Source organism: Aquila chrysaetos, chromosome 19 (genome assembly GCF_900496995.4).
Source record: "Aquila chrysaetos chrysaetos chromosome 19, bAquChr1.4, whole genome shotgun sequence".
NCBI lineage: Eukaryota > Metazoa > Chordata > Aves > Accipitriformes > Accipitridae > Aquila > Aquila chrysaetos.
The window spans coordinates 23536252-23557956 of NC_044022.1; the positions used below are offsets into that span (position 1 = coordinate 23536252).

Consider the following 21705-nt stretch of genomic DNA (forward strand, 5'->3'; position numbering starts at 1 on the left):
AAGAGGGCAGCTAGCACAGAAAGTTTTACAGAGTTGGTTTCATGTCCTTAAACAGAGACATCAGATCCAAAGAAGCCCCAGGGGTTTATTCGGATCAGCTGTTATGGGTAACTAACTTTGGTGTTGTGACTGCTCCTGTCTGTTGACCACAGTGGGAGCCAGAGCCATACTGTTAGCGTTAACAGAAGTTGTCCTTTAGAGGAGGTGGTAGATGCCCTTGCATTTGAGAAACTAAGATGCAGTTCATCTTGTAAGATAAATGTTGAAAATAAGTCAGACAAATCATACCCCAGAAGAAGCTATTTCTCTCCACTGCCTATAAAGGGAGTTAAGGCAGCCAGTTCAGTTGTAAGCATCCACCTCGTAACCATTTAAAGCTTGGTGAGATGAATCCCCCGGCTTTGAACAGAAGGCAATGACAAGGTGCAGTCTGCTGTGCTGACACATTATAGGTAACCTGCTGAAACCAGGGATCATCTCCCTTTTCTCATCTTTATTCCTTAGGGACTGGCTTCCCACTCTGGAGCAGGAGGTTCCTTCCTCAGATTCCTCCAAAACATGGGCCCTGGGCCCAAGGGGATAATACCAACCTTTGCTTAAAGCCTGTGCATCTATTATAGTACTGCAGAAGCAAGCCACATGAGTGCCTATTCACCCAACTTTTTATCCCTTTCCTTCCTCATGCCTGTGTGTAAGAAGTCACACAAAGCGTAAGCACTTTAAAATGGAGTTTGAATCTCTTAACATATCTGCAGAGATCCCCAAATGGTGCTGGCACTATCCTGCCCAAATAATGAAAATGAAAAAAGGGAAGGGACAGGGCAGATGTATGGGACAGCCTGTATGCAACCCCAAACAACTGGGATCACTGTGAACTTGGAAGATTTTCCTGTGCTTTCCCAGCGCATCACTGTGTCACAAGCATACAAGGAAGCAATATCACCTCCATTTCACTTTGGCCTGCAGAACTTCTGCTTATGAAACTGTCCTTATTCCCAGTGACTACACCATCATGCCCACTAATACCCACTGAAGTGTCTGTTCTTGGCTAGGGACCAGCCCACCCCATCCCTGCAACTTTGGTTTGTTGCCTCAGGGGCTTAAAATATCAATGCAGTGCTCAGGGTTTCTTCTAAAAAACCTTAACGGCAAAAGGAACGATCTGAATGGGAAATCGGCTCTTCACTCACCGCCCTTTTCTAGTGGTAGCAGTGTCAGTATGGGAGATAAATATTCTAAGACTACAAATACTGTAACTGATTAAGTCTTCTGAATAGTAAAAAGTCCTGTCTTTTGTTTTGGTCTGTTATCTAAGCAACGAGAGAGGATGAAAGGGGAAAAAAAAAACATCTCTGCTTTGCCCCAGGCAGATTTATTTCAGTTGTTGTTCAGTTCAGTCCAATTTGCCACTTGGATTTGCCTATTGATTGTGGCTTTAAATAAAAAGCAAAGCCCCAGTGTTCCCAGCTCTAGTGCTCATGCATTATCACAGATGAAGAGAAGCAGTTTGGGAACTTTTACATTACTAACGTATGTTTATTTAGCATCTCCCATCCTGAAGGATCTCAAAGTGTTAAACAAAAGCTGCAGTGTATAACACTATGCAATTCGTGCAAGGGCAGAGCTTGACACCTTCCCGGTACAGTGGTGAAGACTGTTGGCAAGGGGGGTAAATTCCAGCTTGACCATTTTTAACAGTTTGTATTTTTCCTTCCCTGCTCCAGAGCATCCCAGGTTAAATACTCCATTGCCTAAGCCATCCCAGGGAGCCTTCCACCCACAAAAGCCCTATGCATGGAGCAGGGCATAGGAGACCATGATAAAGAAGAGACCATGCTTAAGAAGTCTAGCCGATAAAAATGAACCAGCACGTCCTATCGCTCGCGCAAGGCCGTGCAGCAGAAAAAATATCATTTGTATTCGGGCTGCCCATACCATTAATAACATTAGATTTAGAAAGGTAATTGTATGTCTTAGGAGAGCTTCGCTATCAGCTCACCACGTGAAATCCAGACCCAAGTGACCCAAAATTTTAAGTGACCCAGGGTTATTACCGTCCCATGGGTAGTTTAACCAACGCAAGTTTCTACCTCTACCTCTTCCAAAACACATTTGCTAGTAAAGGTGCGTGTGCCTCTGTGGTATCCAGCTATGCAGAGGATTAAAAGTTTAACCAGTCAGAGCTAATTTTTTAATGATTGTGAACTTTGAACTCATCTCTACTTTTTTGCGGCATCTATATTCAGGACCTCATTAATAAAACTAACATTGTGTAACCAGCAGCTACTCAAAGTATTACATTAATACGACAGTTTTTGACTCACTCAGTAAATTTAGGTGGGGAATACCATTCAGCTTTTCTGCTGGATGAATGTTTTGCTTTTACCTGGTTCCCTGATCCATGATTAAAAGTAACCAGGATTTGTTTCAGTGTCCATTCTACACAGGAGATGGGATTAGAAAATAGTTTAAGAACTCTCTCTTCCACTGAAGGTTGTAATCAATAATAAAATCCACCAGAGCGAGGCTATGAAATCCAAAAATAAATTACAGTGATAGTACTGGGAGAGGGGAGCAGGAACCTCTAGTTCTGCTATCATTTTTCTCCATCTTTAGGAAAGATATTTGCCTTTGCCCATCTGCAAATGGCCTGCTGTAAGACTCAGTGAAAGCTATCTGTGCTTTCCAGGCAAAGATGCTAAAGAATTGCAAAGTGCCATTAAAAATGTCCTCCTCTTGTCCACCTCCCATGCAAAATAGAGATTATGAACAGCTCAAAAGCTGACTGACATTCAGCTGGGCTTTGTTAGGACAGTCAGTGGAAAATGCAAGACCCTGATCAAAATGGATGATGGATTCCCACAGGTAACTTCTTCCACCAGGGTTGAAGCCACTTGCTTAGTGTGAGTGACATGCAGGTAAATGAAATAATACCCTACCAGCCTGCTGTCATTGGAAAGGAATACAGATGGAGACTGAACTGTCAGGCGGGAGCTGTCTTGAAGGTCAGAGCATTTTATTTAGCAAGAATCAGTGTCATTTGTGGAGATGAAATCTGTTCGGACTTTAATAGGATAAATCACAAGGGATATTCCAGAATAAATCAGAAAGGCTTTTTTTTTTTTTTTCCCCCAAAGTATTAAGTAATTTGAATGAAGAATCAACTTATGGCTTTTTAAAGCAGAGAATAATTCAGTAGTTTTTATGGGTCTGAAGAAGGGTTAATTTTCCTAACATAAAGGTTGAAGGAGAGAGGAAATTTCTTATTATGAGGGATAGAGTCAACTGTGATCGACACTCAGGTTTCTAACCACTTTCTCCTGGAACAATTCCACTAAGTGCAAAATTGTGAACTATGGCCTATACATTTAATATGAATTCTTGGGACGTGATGAGTTTGGACAGCTTGAATATCTGGAGAAAAGTAGAGACTTTTTCATACTGGTTCTAATTACTACTTAGCCTTTCTTAGAAGGAAGGAGACCTGTGTTCAGGCAGCGGGTGTTACAAGTTTAATCTGTTGGTTTCAGGCTTAGAACAGATGCAGCTCAATACACACTAGTAGCAAACATTTAATAAAAGAAGTTAATAAGTTTAGTATCTATATTAAACTATAGAAAGAATCCTTGAAAGACAATTTTTTAAATTGTGTCTAAACTCATCCGGTTGTTTTTTCTGGCCAGTCCCATCGAATGCTTTCCATAAAGTGGATGCTAGTTTTTTCATTTCTTCAGCCTTGGGCTCATTTAGTGTTGTAGTCATGGAGCTAAAAACATTATCTTTCTGTCCGCTCCCCCCGTTTTCTCAGCCACCCTTTCTCGTTTTCATGGAAGCAGTGAGTGAATGGGGTTTAACAGGGGACTGATGTTCAGGTTCCTCAGCCCTCCTCCTAGTTCATGTTTTACTTAGGGCAAAATGTGGCACTCCAAGGACCATTTTGTTTCTCTCTCCATTGAGGTCCGGCTGAATTCAGTGGCAGGACTTCCCCTAATCTCCATGAGAGCAGGGCAGGACTCTAGAGTCTTTGCTGGAGTCAGCAAGAGCACCAGATAAGCATTGATGCAGTGGTCTTGGAGAGTATATCTTCAAGTGCTTTACACTTGGGAGTCTGCTGTGGGGTTTTTGTATTGGGGTCTTTCTTGGGCGGGCAGATTTTTTAAATTTTTTTTTCTTTGTTTTCTGCCTCTAGTATATTATGCTTTCCCTTCACTTTCTGGCACTGCACTAACACCAGTTACAGAACTATGTCTATATTAAGTAAATTAAGCAAACTCAGGCACTGGGACTCAACCTGTAGTAGTTCCTGGCATGATTTTGGCTCAGGCCAGTGAGCCCTTTCCTTTGGTAGCTGCCCTCCATGCCAGAGAGCAGCCCAGGCACAGCTATTGGTAATAGATGTAGCTCAGGATCCTGTGCTGTAACACACCGTATCCTAACACTGTCAAATACAGCACTGCTTCACTTTCCCAGTCTGTCTGCCCTGTGCATTTTTATTCTCTAAAGTGCTTGCTTTTCCTGTTGACTTAAAGAAACAAATCATCCAAAAAAATAATAACGTCGTACCCTTGTTTTTCAGCCACAGCCCAGCTCATAAGTATTACTTGACCACAGATCCAATCACCGGCTCCATCTACCTCTCCGACACCAACAGCCGACGTATCTATAAAATCAAGTCAACCACATCAGTGAAAGACATTGTGAAGAATTCGGAGGTCTTGGCTGGAACTGGGGATCAGTGCCTCCCGTTCGATGATACCCGCTGCGGAGATGGAGGCAAAGGCACTGATGCTACCCTTACAAATCCCAGGGGTGAGACTGCTTCTTCTCCACAGGCTTTTTTAAAGGGGTCTTTTTGAAAGGGACTTGTTTAGTCATGCTGGAGACTGCTCTCCTCTCTAGTTCAGAAAATGCCCTGTGATTTTGCAAGCCTTCCCCAGTCAACCCTCAAACACATCCTAAGAGCTTGCCTCTGGAAATAAGTGGGTATGTCTTACCCTCAGCCAGTCCTGGTTCTTCTTAGTGAGGTGGCTGGGAGAAGTGCCAAACCAGAGGGGTGTAGTGATGGGCACATGTCTAAAGGGCAATAGAATAAATCCACCCATCAATTTTATACCCGCTTAGCCACTGCTCCTCCTTACCAAATAACAGTGTTTGGTCCTTCGCAATCTGGACTGGATTTACTTACGTTCAGTTCACTGAGGCTTTCCTGGCATTAAAAAAATAAAAAGCTCTATAAGCATTGCTATATGTATAAAATAGCAACAAAACCAGCACACAGCTCAGTGATACGTAAATTGAGGTTTATACATTGACATTATATATTATGGCATCCAGCTTACATGCTATAGGGGGTTCGATATGGGAATGGTCTAATTCAGCGTGACTTCACCTGGTTCCCGATTAGCTTACTTAAATGTGATAAAAGCACAGTCAAATCAGAATGAAAGCATCACACAGCCTTCATGACTGTGAACTAAATTGTTCAAAACAGGTTTAGCCAAACATATGCAGTCCTGTGTGTAGCCAAGACTTCAGTCTGGCAGTCTCAAGGTAACAAGCTCTGCATATGGAGGATGTCGCTCCTCCCAGCTGTCCACAGCTCCTTGGAAAAAAACACACAGAGGCTATAGAGATGAGGTGGAAGATCCTGTTGGTATACACACCTTCTGCAGTGTTTGTGAAGAGGGGCAAGAAGGACACCCATGCAGGAATGCTTTTCGAAATGTGGCATTTTTACCTGTTGTATGTCTTCTTGCCCAGTTGTTAGGATTGCGAGGAGTTATTTATAGGTTCTTGGCTTTGGCATCAATGTGCTGCAGGTTTCCTTTTTCCTTCCATCTGGGAGTGGTAGCTCCCTCCTTCCTCACCACAGCAATTTCCAAGCCTATCCCAACCTGTTCGTAAAGCAAGCCTTCAGCAAAACCTGGGCATCCTTTAACAAGTTGTTTCACAAAGAGCAGGCAAGCTGAAGACAGCTGAGCTGTTGTTTCTCTTCCTGGCTAGCCTTCTCAGGAAGTTATTTTTCTTGACAAAGAGATGACATTATTGTTAATGAAACCAAGAAACCCAAACTGATTTAGTGACCTTTTGTGTCAGCTCTAGTTGTGATTTTTTTTTTTTTTTTGTTACATGTCGGCTAGTTGTTTCTTGGCAGAATGCAGAAAGATATACCTTGGGAGACCTGGTTTTTGCCAAAAAGCACTGAAAGCCAAACTGCTACCCTTGTAATATTCAAAGGGCCCAGCATGGTTTCCAAGCACTCCAGACTCCCATGAGGTGACCATTATATTGGGATAAAGTATTGCCAGGGGCACAGATAGAGAAATGGAACAGCTACCTGTGGTCAGGTTGCAGTGTAGGAATTGTCTCACTGAAATGAGAGGGCTGAGTGAAAAGAAAATTAAAAGTGACTTGGGCAGAGAGATTCAGACAGTCCAGCAGATGAGTCATGAGATCAGGGAATCCAGGAATCTGTAATCCAATTTTCTACATCACTTTGATGTTCAACCAGTGAAAAAAACAAAAAAAAAAAACAAAAAAAACCACCAAAAAACCAACCCACAACTTTTGTTGGACCTCTGTTCTCCTTTGTACAAGATAAGAGGAATATTATTCATTTCCCTACATGGGTGGATGTTGCAAGGTTTAGACGAATTATGTTTCTGCTTTGCTGTGGGAAACAGAGCTCTAGAGTTCAAAGCTTTGAGCACTGAAATCCTTCTTGTTGGCAATTCAAGCTCTCAGGAGGCTGTTCTTCCACCTCAATCATATAACGGCAAAATGCATGCATTCATTCCTCACAGCTCTGAAATTTCACAAAGTAGAAGTAAATTGAGGGTGAAGGAGGAAATGACACAAAGCAAAATGGCAACAAGAAGATAATAATCCAGAAAGCCCACACTGCCAAGGGAAAGTTTGTAAACTGTGTTCCCTGATCTGCTTCTAGCCTGAGTTTGCAAAGTCTGCTGAGACAATAGCTTTGGCAGGTGTGACTCACTTCCCATTCACCTCAATAAATGATTAACAGTGAAAAATCACACTGACAATGCAATGTCAGCATTGTTTATACCTTCACGGTGGTTCATTGTAGCAGAAAAATCCAGCAAATGCTATTCCTTCATGTGATTGTGTTTCATAATAGGTCAAAATAAAGATGATTTATTGTACAAGTAACCAGTAGTCCTCAGGTTACCCTCTGCTTCCCTGTCTTGGTAGGGGAATAAACACTTATAAGTGAAGGGTCAGAGGAAATTAGGAAACGATTCTGTAGCTATAGAGATATCAGCTGGCCAGGGAAGGATTTGGAAAGTTCGGTTCTTCAAAAATCACCACTCTTCACGGGACTCTACTTTTTAAGGCCGAACCTTTTTTTTTTTTTGTCTGAAGATAATTGCTTCATGCAAAGTAGGATTTGTGTGCACTTGTTCACAAATTGTAAGGAAACAAGGTCTTGTCTCCACTTTCATGAAGTTTTAATTAGCTGGTATTTACAGCTTGCTGGAAAATATGGAGGGAATACACTCCTGCCAGATGAAAAACAGCAATTCATAAAGACTGGAGGGTCAGTTGTGAGATGTCAACATATATTTTTGCATCTACCTTTAGCCTCTTCAACTAGTCAAGCATCTGGTCTAAGTAGATTTTTTTGGCTCTCTTCTCAGTGGAAAGAAACTGGTACCCTGAAAGTGGTTCGTTCTATGCCGCTACACATGTCCAAGGTAGGATGAACCACATTCTGGGAACCACATGCTGATCTGCTCCTGGAGACAATAGCCTGAAGGATGAGGTCCCACCCCAGCGAACACCATTCAGAATGGTTCTCCAGTTTCTCAGCAGCAGCCTTTTCCCCACAGTTTTGATCATTCTTCCAGTCCCCACCTCACCTCCCATTACTTCGGAGTGGATAATTTCATAGAATCATAGCATCACAGGATAATTTGGGTTGGAAGGGACCGTGAAGATCATCTAGTTCCAACCCCCCTGCCATGGGCAGGGACACCTTCCACTAGACCAGGTTGCTCAAAGCCCCGTCCAACCTGGCCTTGAACACTGCCAGGGATGGGGCAGCCACAGCCTCTCTGGGAAACCTGTGCCAGTGTCTCAACACTCTTGTAAAAAAAAATTCTTCCTTATATCCAATCTGAATCTACCCTCTTTCAGTTCAAAACTGTTATCCCTTGTCCTATCAATACATTTCTGAAGTACTTTCTGGATAGAGGTTCTTGTCTCTCTCCTTTGAAGGAGAGAGAACGCCCTTTAGATGATCAGCTTAGACAAGATATCAGGAGGGATAAAACCTACCACAGGAATTTCACCCTTCCCCTGTCTTTGGCTTCTCTGATAAAGGTAAGCTATACGAATAGAAGACAGGTAGATCAACAGATGCAACAGTGGTGGCAGTTGTTTGGTCAGGGTATTTACCATAGTTATTAGGAACCGGCCTGATGCTTCCAATTCATTTGCCACAGAGCACAGCAAAGCTTTCAGATGCTAATGAATTTCAATATATCGTTGCAAATTAAAGTGTTACCACTTTCTAATTATCATCTGCTAATAATGATCCTCTTCTACAAGCAATCTGAAGAAAAATTAAAACTCCAGCTTGTCAGAGCATTTTTTTTCATCTGAGTACTCACCAGTGGTTCTCCTCGGGAAAATGTTGTGGCAGAGAAATTACCAAGGAGCCTGCAATTAAGAGAGATTGCAGTGACAAGTCTGACACAATAGGAAGAAGGTTTCAGAAGGGACATGGCGGGGAGGGGGCATCTCATTCATTTAGCACCACAAAAACAATGCAAAATGAAGTAATTAATTTGGGGACAGATTGCTTCCTTCACTGTGTCCTGCTGAATGTGTAAACAAAATCTCAGTTGTTCACTAAGTGTTCATGAGTTCGACAGAATTAAAAGAAGAAACTCAACCCTCCACAATCTGTTAACATTTTTATTGTCAAATAATAATGTAAGGGTCGTTTCAGGGAAGACCAGAGGCTGACTGAACAAAATATCTTGTCTCTTACAGTGGCCAGAAAAGACACGTAGGAAGGGGGCAGTGATAGAGTGGCCTTTCCCTGCTAACACTCCAGATTCTAGTCGTAGACATTCGGGGCACTTTCTGAAGAGCTTGCACCTGGACCTGTGCTTAGATGCCACCATCAATTTGTCTGGAAACCTCTCTGAACAGTTAGTTTTTTTCCTTGCAGACATCCTGTGCTAATGTTTTCCACAATTTTTTTAGACGCAGCGTGAAAAAGTGTGGTCTTTTTGATGCCAGATTATTGTTTTCTGTTCTCTCTGTGCCTTTCCTAATCCATTCCTATCTTCTAGCTCCTTCCTTGACCACTGCTGAGCACAAAGCTGATCATTGCAGAAAACTTTTCACAGGAATTCCGAAATCTTTTTCCTGTGAGCTATTTTACAGCTTGTCATTGCATATGGGTAGTTAGGTTTACTCCTTCCCCCGTGAATTCCTCTGTACTTATTGACATTGATTTTCATCTGCCATTTTATCACTCAGTCATTCAGCATCCAGCCAGACAAGAAAGCTCCAAATTTGGATTCCTTTAGCACCTATTTTTTACTTAAAAAGTTTTCCCCCCTTTTTTTCCTAAGTAGAGCTACATGTGCAATGCAATCACTTTTAGCAGTTCGTCTTCTAGAACAAACCCACCGTGTCCCAGTAGCTATTTGCAGCGTAACGTTCTGCTGGCACCTCTTCGCACTACAAGGTCCTGACATTTCAAGCAAATGTCATCGCATCACAGCTTTCTATCAGCACAACTCAGTGGTGTGATGCACGTGGTGCTACAAGCCCTTGTTTCTTATGGGATCTCCGACTACCCAAGAGGAGCCAGCGTGATTTCATAACGTATGTATTTCATACCTCAGAGCTGAAAGTTTGGATCTGCAATGCTACCTGGGTAGTGGCAGCAGATGTTTTCTCTCAGTAACTGTGAGATTGAACTTCAAGCTGTATGCTGAAAATCTTTAATTCCCTTATGTTCCTATGGAAACATGAGAGGAGCCTTCTGCCAAAGCAAGCCAAGGCCTTTGGCTTTACATGCGTGACATGTGAATTACCCGTTTCTGTGCCCATTTGCAGGAGCCAGCTCCCAGCACTGGAACTGCGCCATTATCAGAAAGGAAACACAGAAAGGTCCAATCTAACCTCTACAATCTGCTGCAAAGAAACAGTGATTTTTCTTTCCCTCTCCGCAGAAGTCATCCATCCAAAGACACTTGTCTGTGGGAGAGCAGGGCTCCTCTCCATAATTAGATTTGAATCCAAGACAATCAGCTAAAGTCAGGAAGGGATTGGAGCAGTTGCTGTGTGAGGAGCATGTGCAAATGGGAATTTAGGGCTTTGACAGACTGCAAACTCTGTTAGCCTGCAGAACGTCTTAGGAAATGCAAGGCAATTGAGATTGCTTAGCCTCCGTGAAAGAGGGATAAGCAGAGAAGTGCTCTGTGATAAGAACACATGCACATGCCATTGCCCTGGAGCAGGATGATAAGTGGTAACTTTGCCATCCCACCTTAACTTCTTCGGGTGTGCAAGCTCTTTGTCTAAGCTGGAATGCAAAATAAAGTTGTGCTCTATCAACTCATCAGAGCTGGCTTGAGAGCCAAAGTACGTACAAGTTATTATTACTCTAACTGGTTAATCAGACCAGCCATCAGACCTCAGCATTGAACACCGTGAGTGACTGTCAGCGTACGCTGCTGATAAGTCCCATCCAATACATATGGAACTAGCTAAGAGAGAAAATTCTGCCTCATTTAAAATCACATTATCCAGCCTGACACCCTTCACTGGCTTTTGGCCTGTCACACAGACTAATGGACAAGCACCCTGAAAAATACTCGTTGTGAACCTAGGAATGGATAAGAGCCTCTTGTGTTTGACAAAAGCCAATTAAGATCCACTAAACCTTCTATCATGCCTCTTCTGAAAAACCACATCTACCATATCACTTAAAGAGCTCAATTGTATTCCTGGTGGTCAAGCAAATGCCAGCAAACATTAAAGAACTTGCCATTCGGCAGGCAAAATAATTAGAGGAGCAGTAACTTTCAACAGCAGATGCCAGTGACAGGTGACGTGTGCCCATATCCCGGATGACACATTGAACAGGGCACCAACGAGGGCACAATGCTGACAGATCTCATGGCAGGTGAAGACAACTTCCAGAAAGCCGTGGATGCCAGGGAGATATTGATGCTTATACTGCCAGATCCCTCTGCAAGCTTTTGACAAAGTGCTAAGATACAACTGATGCGTTTATATTGTATAATGAGAATAAATGGCCACCACTGCTGTGGCTTCTCCTGTAGCATTCAGATGTGCAACAGGTACCTGCCGCTCCTCTTCAAGGTTCTTTCATGGTCCTGCAAAGATCAGTCCTATCTCGGCATGAATTACACACAGGTATTGGAATGTGGGACTCGAAGCAATCTTTTGGGTCATTTAGTCGTCATATATTATCTCAGCAATACTGCCATATAATCCTCTCCAAAATTAATGAACTTCATCTTAAAAGCAGCAAGTAATTTTTTCCTCACTGCCCTAGAGGCTATTCTGAAACTGCGCTGCTCAGATGGTCAAATACCCAATCCAGGTCAAAATGACACCCTTCAGACAGGGAGATGCTACAAAGAACTAAGGAAAATGCTGGGTTTACCTCCTAGCAAAAATACACAGCTCCCATTCAACTCAGTTATCTGAAACATCAGTTCCCCGACTCCTAACTGACTTTGAATCAACAGGTTGCAACCCTGTCTGAATACCTTCCTTTACCTCAGCTCAATGGAGAGGTTTGTTCTTTCTCTCAAAAAATGACCTAGTCCTGAGGTTTTCTTGCCATTACTTCCAGGCTAGATTATCTTCTGTAGATTTCTGTATGGCCAGATAGGATATGTTTTTCCATGTATCATCCACCTCCATGGCTTCCAGCCCATGCAGTAGTTACAGCGCTGGCTGAAGGCCATGATTTTAATTGCCAAAGCAATCAGGGGATTAGTCCCTGCTACATGAAAATCTAAAATTTTTGATCTGTGAACTGCTGCATCTGTACTTCACAGCATAGCTCACAGTGGATAAAGACTGAGGGTAAATGTTTCAAACAAGGGATCTGGCTGTAAAACAGCGTTTTGGAGAAACACAAGATCTGATTGCTTCTCAGAAATATTCTCAAAGCTTTCTATCTGAAACAGATTTTCCATCATTTCTGTCACCATGATGACAGCCAAAAAAACATTTCAGTGAGGATTCATCTCACTAATTTAATCTGTCTACAGTATAAATGTTTCCTTTGGAGATATTTGCTGTAGTCTCCTTTTATAGTCAATGGGGAAGAAAAGGTGTTTCTAGCAGGGTTCATATAATCTCTTTTGGATATCTTCTTTAGGGTGGTATGAATTGAACCCTAGAAGTAGGTATCTCTCTCCACTGATTGGAAAAGCTCCAGATACTTGCTTGGAAGCACAGTGCAGATGTCAGCTTTTTGCCAAGTGATTGCTACGATGCTAGCAAAAGAAACCAAACAGGAAGATCCTACTATTCATATATTCTAAGCAGAATTTTCACTTGCATAGAAAAGGGTGTTACAGGCTTCTACATTCTTTAACTGTTCCTTACATTCTTTTAGTGTCTTTAAGACACTCAAATATTATGCTGAGCGGCATTCTGCCACTGTAGGGTAGATGAGATGGATGACTCTATTAGTATCTGTGGAGTTACTTTTAATTTATACTAACATAAAAGAGAGGTGAATGGGGCCCTTAAGTTCTTATTCCTGCCTTAGTCATGGACTTTCTCTGTGACCTTGTGAAAATTGCTTTATCTGTTATTTTCCCAATATGTAAAATTAGGATGATCACACACACAGACTGCTATGAGGTCTAATTAGTAAGTGTAAAGCACCATGAAATCCTCTGATGGAAGATGCTAGTATAGCTAGCTTGAGATAAAGAGGATTAAAGGAGGTTGTGCTAACATAACAAATACTTGAGAAACGATGCTTAGGGGGAAGTGAAATGGCACATATCTGCAGGTGAGGCAACGAGAATCAGCAGTCTGTAACTGTTGTCAGCAGACCTCAAATCCACTGACAGGAGTATGTCTACAAAGGAGGTTTGGACAATGAAATTAATCACCTAGCAGAGTTCAGAAACAGGTGAAATACTATAGATTAGTAGGATTATCCTAGGAAAAACCCTTCCACATTTATCCATCTGGAATTTGATTGACCTGATGGATCTTCACAGCCTTTTCATCGCCATTTCTGAAAGATTCACCAGTGTAACATTTTCCTATGCGTGGCTTAATATTCATACCATGAGCAATATCACCATGTTTCTGAACATGCAAGACGTAGTTATTAGAAAACCTTCTCCTTTCAGCTGTTCACCGTATGCCATGCCCTTTTCCAGAAGTGAGCAGGGATTTTTAAATTGCATCATATGCCAGTTGGAAGTGCCTTCCATGGAATGGTCCCAGTTCAAAGCTCCCGAAAACCAGGACTCCCGCATGTCCAACTCTCATCTCATCCCTTTTGAATGCCATAAAATATATTGCTCCCAACCAAACCAGCAGTCTTACTCTTCCATGAGCGTCAAACCAGACACTGTCTTCTATTCATCTCATAATTGTCAGGTTGCCATTACTTTCTGACTGTCTTGCTTTTTTTCTCCTCAGGCATCACTGTGGACAAGTTTGGGCTGATTTACTTTGTGGATGGCACTATGATCAGGCGGATTGATCAGAATGGGATCATCTCAACTGTGTTGGGTTCCAATGACTTGACATCAGCTCGGCCTCTCAGCTGTGACTCTGTCATGGACATTTCTCAGGTAAGATGACGTTTTGGTTGGGTTTCTACAGAATAGAAGCCTATGCCTTCACTCTATCTGCATGTCTGTGTGCCTCTCCAGGTTTGACAAAGAGGTGAGGGCTCAAGGAGAATTACATCTCTACGTGTTTTGAAATATGAAAATGACTGGGTCAAAAAGAAAGATCCTATAAAGACTGAAGGAAAGACCTAACTCAGAGATCTCTGGAGAGAGAGATTTTAAAGATGTCCCAGCCCCAGAAGAGACTTCTTTCAGAGCTCCCAGTCAGCTGGGAGACACAGAATCCTGGGAAGCCAGGTTTCATTAGGCTCATTTCTCAAGAAACTAGTTGCTTTAAACTAAAAAGACCAGGCAGCTGTACTCATTTTAGTAGGGCTATATGCCATGCTCTGTTATAACAACTTAGCTAACCATGGGTTTTTTTCTTTGCTTCCCCCCATCCTAATTTGGCCCACCACAATTTTAGACCTGAATCAAATTAACATCTAGGAAATACTGATTGGAGGCTGTGGTACCAAAATTAGCAACAGCAGGAAAACAAGAATCTTGAATTGCATCAGATTGCAAATTGGTTGCAGCTACCATCATGCTGGGCTTTTAAGTCCTGCTGCTTAAAGGTGGAGAGAAAAAAAGAAAAGGGAGAAAAAGAAATCTCAGTTTGATGATTGCTTTACTTCTGGATGGTGCAGAAAAGAAATCTGTTACAGCCCAGCACTCGATTTTGTGGGGCACTGGCCAACCTGTCAAATTGTGCCAGTTTAGAGATAGTGTCCCTTGAAACCTTTGTGCCACTTGTTGTTTGCCTGGCCAGAGGAATATTGCCCTCTCCTATGAAAATATAGATCATAGCTGGAGGGCTAAGTACTATTATTCAGCCACAATAGATGTCAATGGGGTTTCCTTTTTGTAACTACCTAGATAATTTCCGTGCTCCCATATGGAATCTGTTCTTCTTGTTTTTCCCTCTAATTTGAAAAGATTATTCTTGCTTCTTTGCAACTGGTTCCCACTGTCCTCAATTTATGGACAAGCTGAAATTATGAGTTTAAAAGCTCTCATGCCTTCTATAGAAGCAAATTTTGCCAGTTAAAGGCCATCTTGTAGAATGTTTCTCATCTTACAGGCTTAGTTTTTTCTTTATCTGAATTTCAGAGGCAGTTACCACAAGACCGTTGTGGGTTCAGGCTTTAAAAAACATTTTCTCACAGCTTATGTGGCTTGTATGTATACCAATGTCATATTTAAACACTTCTGAAATGAGCTAAAATGTACCAGCTGAAGAGTCTTTCATTCCCTTCATAAAATGACAGGAGCCATTTTCAGATTAACCTGTACTGTGACGGACAGATTAACCAGTACTGTTCTGGACAGACACACCAAAGACAAGTTTAATTAAAAAAAGCAAAACAAAAACCAACCCAAATCAGGCAAAGAAAACCCAGCTTGGGAAGTAGCTTTTCATCATTTCCAGTGGCTAGAAGGGTCTTTTCTGTCAGGTCCCTGAGGTTCCCTGGGACATGAGGACATGAAATATTTAGCTGCCAATGTTGACAAGGAATGGTTTTTAAGAAATTGAAAATTCCCTTGTCAGTTCAGAATAAACTCTGCTCTTGATGCTAACTCAAGGCTGCGGAGCTTAAAGACCACTGGAAGGGATGGAGGCATGCATTATTAAAGAGAAAACCACAGGCTATAATGTTTTACTACAGGAAGGGTTAAAATAGGCCAGGAGCTGAGAAAAGGAAGGAGATTTTGCAAACAGAGAACCAGAGTAGACAGAGCTCAGCACACTGCTTGGCCATGTAAATGAGCTTCACAAGCCCAGCCATTAGAAGGCACAATGAACTAAACACCTTGCATCTGATGCTCTTTAAAAAGAAAAAAAAAAAAAATTGAAAAGGGATTTAAACATGAATAGAAGCATCAAAAGTAAAGCAGGGCTGTGGCAGAGATGTTCACTTATAGGCTTTAAAAATAGGACTCTCCTGTGTGCCTCTAGATCTTACCTGGTCTCTTCTTGTTCTGGGTTTTAAATAAAATCACAGTGAGAGACGGTTTGCTGGACTTGAGCCTGCTGGCATCTACTCCTCCTCCTTCCAATAAGGTTGCCACTTTATATATGCAAAATACCCCCCCAAACTTAGTCACCTCAGACAAATGAGAAGAAGAAGCAATTGAGATGGATGGTGAGAGAGGAAGGTTTGAAACAAAGAGAGAGAGATCCTGGAACTGCACAGCCTTGAGTGTGCCCAGATCCCAGAGCCTTCTGTCACTGCACATCATGCTGTTGGGTACAGAGAAAAAAACACACGGGTGCAGGGAGAATGGCACAAAATGGCCAGCTTCTCAGTTAACCACCAGATATCAAGTCCATCTGCTCTAAGTTAGAGTGGCCTGGCTGACTGAAAGGGAGTATACAACCAGAATAGCTATTCTTTGTAACTAGTTGAAAATCTATTTAAAAGCCTGACTGGAGATGACCAAGAGCATTCTTCACAGTTGTTCATTTCCAATCACCCTTCACACCTCTACTATGGGTAAGATGCACCATTAGGAAAACATTTGAGCATTGGTTGGTTCCCATTAGCATGATGTTGACTTTTTTTTTTTCTATACAAACCTGAAGTAAAATAAAATAATCAAAAAATGCACACCTTACAGTTCTTTATAAAAAAAATTAAATTACCCTGAATTCTGTTGGTAAACGTTTCCTAGGTTTGGCAACTAAAAGAGTAGACTCACTTGAAAAGACAGTGTATTGCAGACGTAGAGCTAGAAATAGAGACCTTCTAGTGCTCACTCACTTGTGGTGATACCAGTCATTTTTTCATTTTATTTGTGTATATGGATTATCAAGGTAGAAATGTGATGTGTCACTATTACTTGAACCCATTCTTCCATTATGCTAAAAAAAATGTGAAAATCACTGTGAAGACACAAGTATTTTATTCCACAAGTTGAAATTGCCTGAATTTCTTGTGAATTGCTATTTTGCATTTTTGCAGCATCAAGCAGAAATTTGGTGGTTGTAAATTAGACATACATGCATGCTGACATAGCTGCCAGTTTTGTGTCTATCCCTCCTTGTCATTTACCCAGAGGAGCTCGGCCACTTGTCTGGAAAATCCTTTAGTAAAAGGATCATTGTTTTGTTTGACTGACTTTATAGTACTTCACACAACAAAGTTCCCAGTCCTGGGTCTCTGCTATCAGGTCCAGGCTCCATCAGTTCAAAAAGCATAGGATTGTTTGGCGGGGGGAAATTCCCCTTGAATTTTTGGATCTTTTTGTTTACTCCTGCATTCCCTGGGCACTGATGTTCCTTCCCACATCCCCTGATACCTCACACCAAGGTGGAGAAGCAGAGAGAAGCCATGGTGCAGAGCAAGAGCTGAGGAGGGTCTGCCTCTGTCCCATCGCCCTGCTCCCACCACTGCTGCAATGCAGAGCGTGGGTGTCCACATGTGTCTACTTCATGTGACCGGGAGCTAAGCCCCCTCACTCACACCAGAGTTGTGTCCTCTGTGGCCACCGTATCAAGCAGCACTAATTAATTGTGTTTCTTTTACCTTTTCTCCCTTTAATCCATATTGAAACATCCTCATTGCGATTGATTTATAGCAACCATGCGGTGAAAAAAGGTCTTGCTATAATCATTTCCTTGTCTTGTTTTACCTTTAAGGTTCGTCTAGAATGGCCCACAGATTTGGCAGTCAATCCAATGGATAATTCACTCTACGTCCTCGACAATAACGTTGTGTTACAGATATCTGAGAACCACCAAGTGCGCATCGTGGCGGGGAGGCCCATGCATTGCCAGGTGCCGGGCATGGATCATTTTCTCCTTAGCAAGGTGGCAATCCATGCCACGCTCGAGTCTGCTACCGCCCTGGCTGTCTCACATAACGGGGTCCTGTATATTGCTGAGACTGATGAGAAAAAGATCAATCGCATCAGGCAGGTCACCACCAACGGAGAGATTTCTCTCGTTGCTGGTGCACCAAGCAGCTGTGACTGCAAGAACGATGCTAACTGTGACTGCTTCTCGGGGGATGATGGCTATGCCAAGGATGCCAAACTCAATGCGCCATCCTCCCTTGCGGTGTGTGCAGATGGGGAGCTGTATGTTGCTGATCTTGGAAATATCCGAATCCGCTTTATTCGGAAAAACAAACCATTCCTCAACACACAAAATCTATATGAGTTATCCTCACCCATAGACCAGGAACTCTACTTGTTTGACACCAGTGGTAAGCACCTTTATACTCAGAGCCTTACCACTGGAGATTATCTTTACAATTTTACTTATTCCGGAGATGGAGATATAACCCTGATCACTGACAATAATGGCAACTTAGTCAATATCCGAAGAGATTCCACGGGGATGCCCCTCTGGCTGGTGGTGCCCGATGGCCAAGTCTACTGGGTGACAATTGGTACCAACAGCGCGCTCAAGAGTGTAACAACACAGGGGCATGAAGTGGCCATGATGACGTACCACGGCAACTCCGGTCTCCTTGCCACTAAAAGCAATGAAAACGGTTGGACAACGTTTTATGAGTAAGTATATTATGAAAGTTGTGCTGCTGTCTTCATTCTGTGTTCTCTGAACCATGCAAGGTTGATTGATAGAATTTAATTCCCTGGACAGAATTATTGTCCAAGTAAAATGGCCAGAAGAGAGAATATTAGATCTCTACACAAACACTAAATACTGGAAGTAAGTGCATTAGAGTTTGAATAAGCTCCCCCTACCAAGTCAAGAGTCAGAGTTTCTGCTGAGTTTTTCTAAATCAGCTAAGTAATTTGGACACCTGGTTCTCCTTAACTGTAGTTGGGACTGGGGATTTAGGTTGGATGTCAGAGAATTTTGCTTGGCTTTGAAGGGCTTGGAAGTGTGAAAGTTCCATCAGATCCTCTTTTTCGCAGCTTTTCACCTACTTCCTATGCTGCAGTGTCTTTTTTGAGCTTATTTGAAATGGCTGATGTAGAATGGCAACTGACAATGACTAATGACAGCTTGCTCAGAAAACAATTCTGTAATTAAGGGACTGCTCATTTTTATTGTTATAATTGGCCTCACTAAGCAGTAAAAATAGTCTCAGGACTGTTCAAGACCAGCCCAAAGAATTTTTGAGCAGAGAGAAGACAGGATGCATTGGAAACCCCAGAGCTGGCAGTGACTTGAAGATTTGTGCTTCTTTTTTGTATTACTGTTAGCAATTCCCTGCTTATAAATACCATGAAGACAACACACTTCTGATATCAAACAGGAAAAAGATAGATAGCTGAATGAAGGACATCTAGAAGGTTGGTCTGCAAATTCATCCTGCTGTTGAGAACCCTTTCCCCTCCCTCTTCTTTAGTTTCATTTCTATTTTCATGTCTAGCCTCTTTGAAATGGTCCTTTTAGTGCATAATTTCCCATATGGTTTGAATGGTTACATGGAAGCGTTCAGCTACCATAATAATAGACCCATTGGCTAGCATTTGGCTAGAACAGACAGTTCCCAAGATTACAAAGAAAAAAACTGCAAAAAAAAAAAAGATACTCAGAGAAGGAAAGCTGGCTAAACCCACATATTCGAGTGTTAGACATGCAGTTGCTTTGGTTCTTTCTTTAAAATGTTCCAGGCCCAGTTTCAAATTTCTGTGCTTAATACTCGCTATTACTGCTCCTGCCTTGAAAAGAACTGATGGAAACTTTGTGATGAATCTTTTGAAAGGTTATTTGCATTCCATCGATGTTCTGCTTGCAATTACTATAGCAATATTCCTCGGTGAATCAAAGTTAATACCCTTCCATCTCTTACATTGAATTTGCTTGAGGGAGGCTTTAGGGAGGAAAGATAGGCTGTTTTTCTCTATAGGAGTGGAAGCCTGCTATATTGTCAGGACCATTGTGCTAAATCAAGGAGGTATTTTCTTTTTGCAAAGAACCCAATAGTTCCTTTGCTTGAAAACAGATGTAGCCACGGAGAGTGAAGCAAACGAAACATTACAGCTAATAATGGTCAGATTTATACCTCAAACATATTCTTTCATTTAAAAGTGTGACTGAAAATATAAAGGAGATAAAATGAGACAGAAGCTAAAATCCAACTTACTCTGTGGATATATTTATAACAGTGATCCATTATTTCTTGCTATCCAACAAAATAGAGCATTTGTGAAAGTCATCATTCTAGTCCTTTTATGCACTTCAGAAGAGTCATAAGAAAGCTTTTTAGAGCTAAATGGAAGACAGTATTCCCCAGTGGTTAGACTATGGAAATCTTGACTAGAGCAAGTCAGCACTATATGATAGCACAGCATCACTGAAAATAGAATTGGGAATGTGTCTTCAGAGATCTCTCATCCAAACCTGTGATCAGTTGTCTCTATTTAACTGTTCCTGACAGATTCTGATGCAACTTTATAGAACTACAGGGTAAAAGTCTATATCTGAATTAGTTACCTCAGCCTCCCTTTACAGGCAATGGAGAGAAACAGACACTTTCAAGGTGAGTTTCTTACGAGTTATGTCAGGTATATCTGCTTTAGGATGAGATGAGATGAGTAGTATTCTGAAAGTTTCTTTCTGTAAAGGGTGTCCAGAATGATTAGCTCAGATACAGATGTTTACATTGCAGAAGTCTACAATTTGGTCAAATGGATCCTATCAAAGTTATCTAAGTTAATGATAAATATTGATAGTGACAATGTATTTACCTATATTATTGTTATTGTTAGAAAGCTTTTTTATACGCTCAGTCTAAATCTTCCTTGCTTGAATCAGAAGCTGTCACTTTTCATCCTATCCTATCCTATCCCACCCTAAGCTGTCCACTCAGGACTTGGAAAGCAGATCGTCTGCTCTTCTTCCAAGCTGTGAAAAGTACATATCAAATGGCTCAAGACCTTGCTCTGTGATAGCTCTCAAAAGGTAATCAGCAATAGGGAATCATCCAGTGGGGTTGTTTCAGATGAATTGGCAGGGATTGATTATACCCAGGTTTTGCACACATAATCTGGGAAAAGAATATAAAATGAGAACTGATAAAATGAGATTAGTAAATAAAGGTGAGATACTTAGAATGCTTGATAAAGTAGATTTTGTTTGAACAAAATACATTCTTACACGGTCTAATGCCAGGGTACACATGTAAACAGGCCACATCTAAAGAACTGGGCTGAGCATTGACTCTCAGAGGTTGTAGTGAGCAAAGCATCAAGTCACTCAAGTGATCCTCAGCGTAATTCCATGGCAACTCTAACTTGTCGTTCAGATGGACAAACAAAGTGAATACATTTACTCATTCCACTCTACTTGTAGTGGGTAGTACAAAGCTGATTTTGTCCCTGTACAGTACTGATGAGTCTAATACTGTCAGTTCTGATGTTTGCAGTTTATGAAGGACAGTGAAAATTGATGGCTGTGCAGAAAAACACTACAAAAATGCGTTCATGGGGAGAAAGTGCTTTATGCTGGAGAACTAAGAAGACTTGATCTATTTATCTTAACACGAAGAAGACTGGGAAGTGTCCAGATCACAGCGTGTCAGCACAAAACTATCACCTACAGAGGGACTCTTAATCTAGCAGAGAAAGGCTTGAGAAGGATAAGGGGCTGGAAGGCAAAGCTTGAGACATTCAAGTTGACAGGAAGGTGTGATTTTTTAAGGCTGAGATTACCTAACCAGTAGAGAGACCGATGAGAAGCAGTATATTCTCCGTTTCTTGGTATCTTAGATCATGGCTCTGGATGCCTTTCTTAAGATATATTCTCACCAGACAGAAGATTTGGATCAGTCAAACACAGACTGCAGGGATGAGTGCAGGCATGGCAGGGTGAAATCTAAGTTCTTTAATATCC

The 21705-nt window shown here is 41.8% G+C and overlaps 1 protein-coding gene across 10 annotated transcripts in view; it reads left to right on the forward strand.

The window, feature by feature from the left end:
• The window catches only part of TENM4 (teneurin transmembrane protein 4), a 603540-nt gene that overhangs the window by 538054 nt on the left and 43781 nt on the right, over window positions 1-21705 (forward strand). For all 10 annotated transcript variants that reach the window (XM_030042633.2, XM_030042636.1, XM_030042637.2 and 7 more), the window contains 3 exons: window positions 4577-4809; window positions 13696-13850; window positions 17533-18410. In XM_030042633.2, coding sequence (XP_029898493.1) covers window positions 4577-4809; window positions 13696-13850; window positions 17533-18410 — 1266 coding nt within the window. The remainder of the gene's footprint in view (window positions 1-4576; window positions 4810-13695; window positions 13851-17532; window positions 18411-21705) is intronic.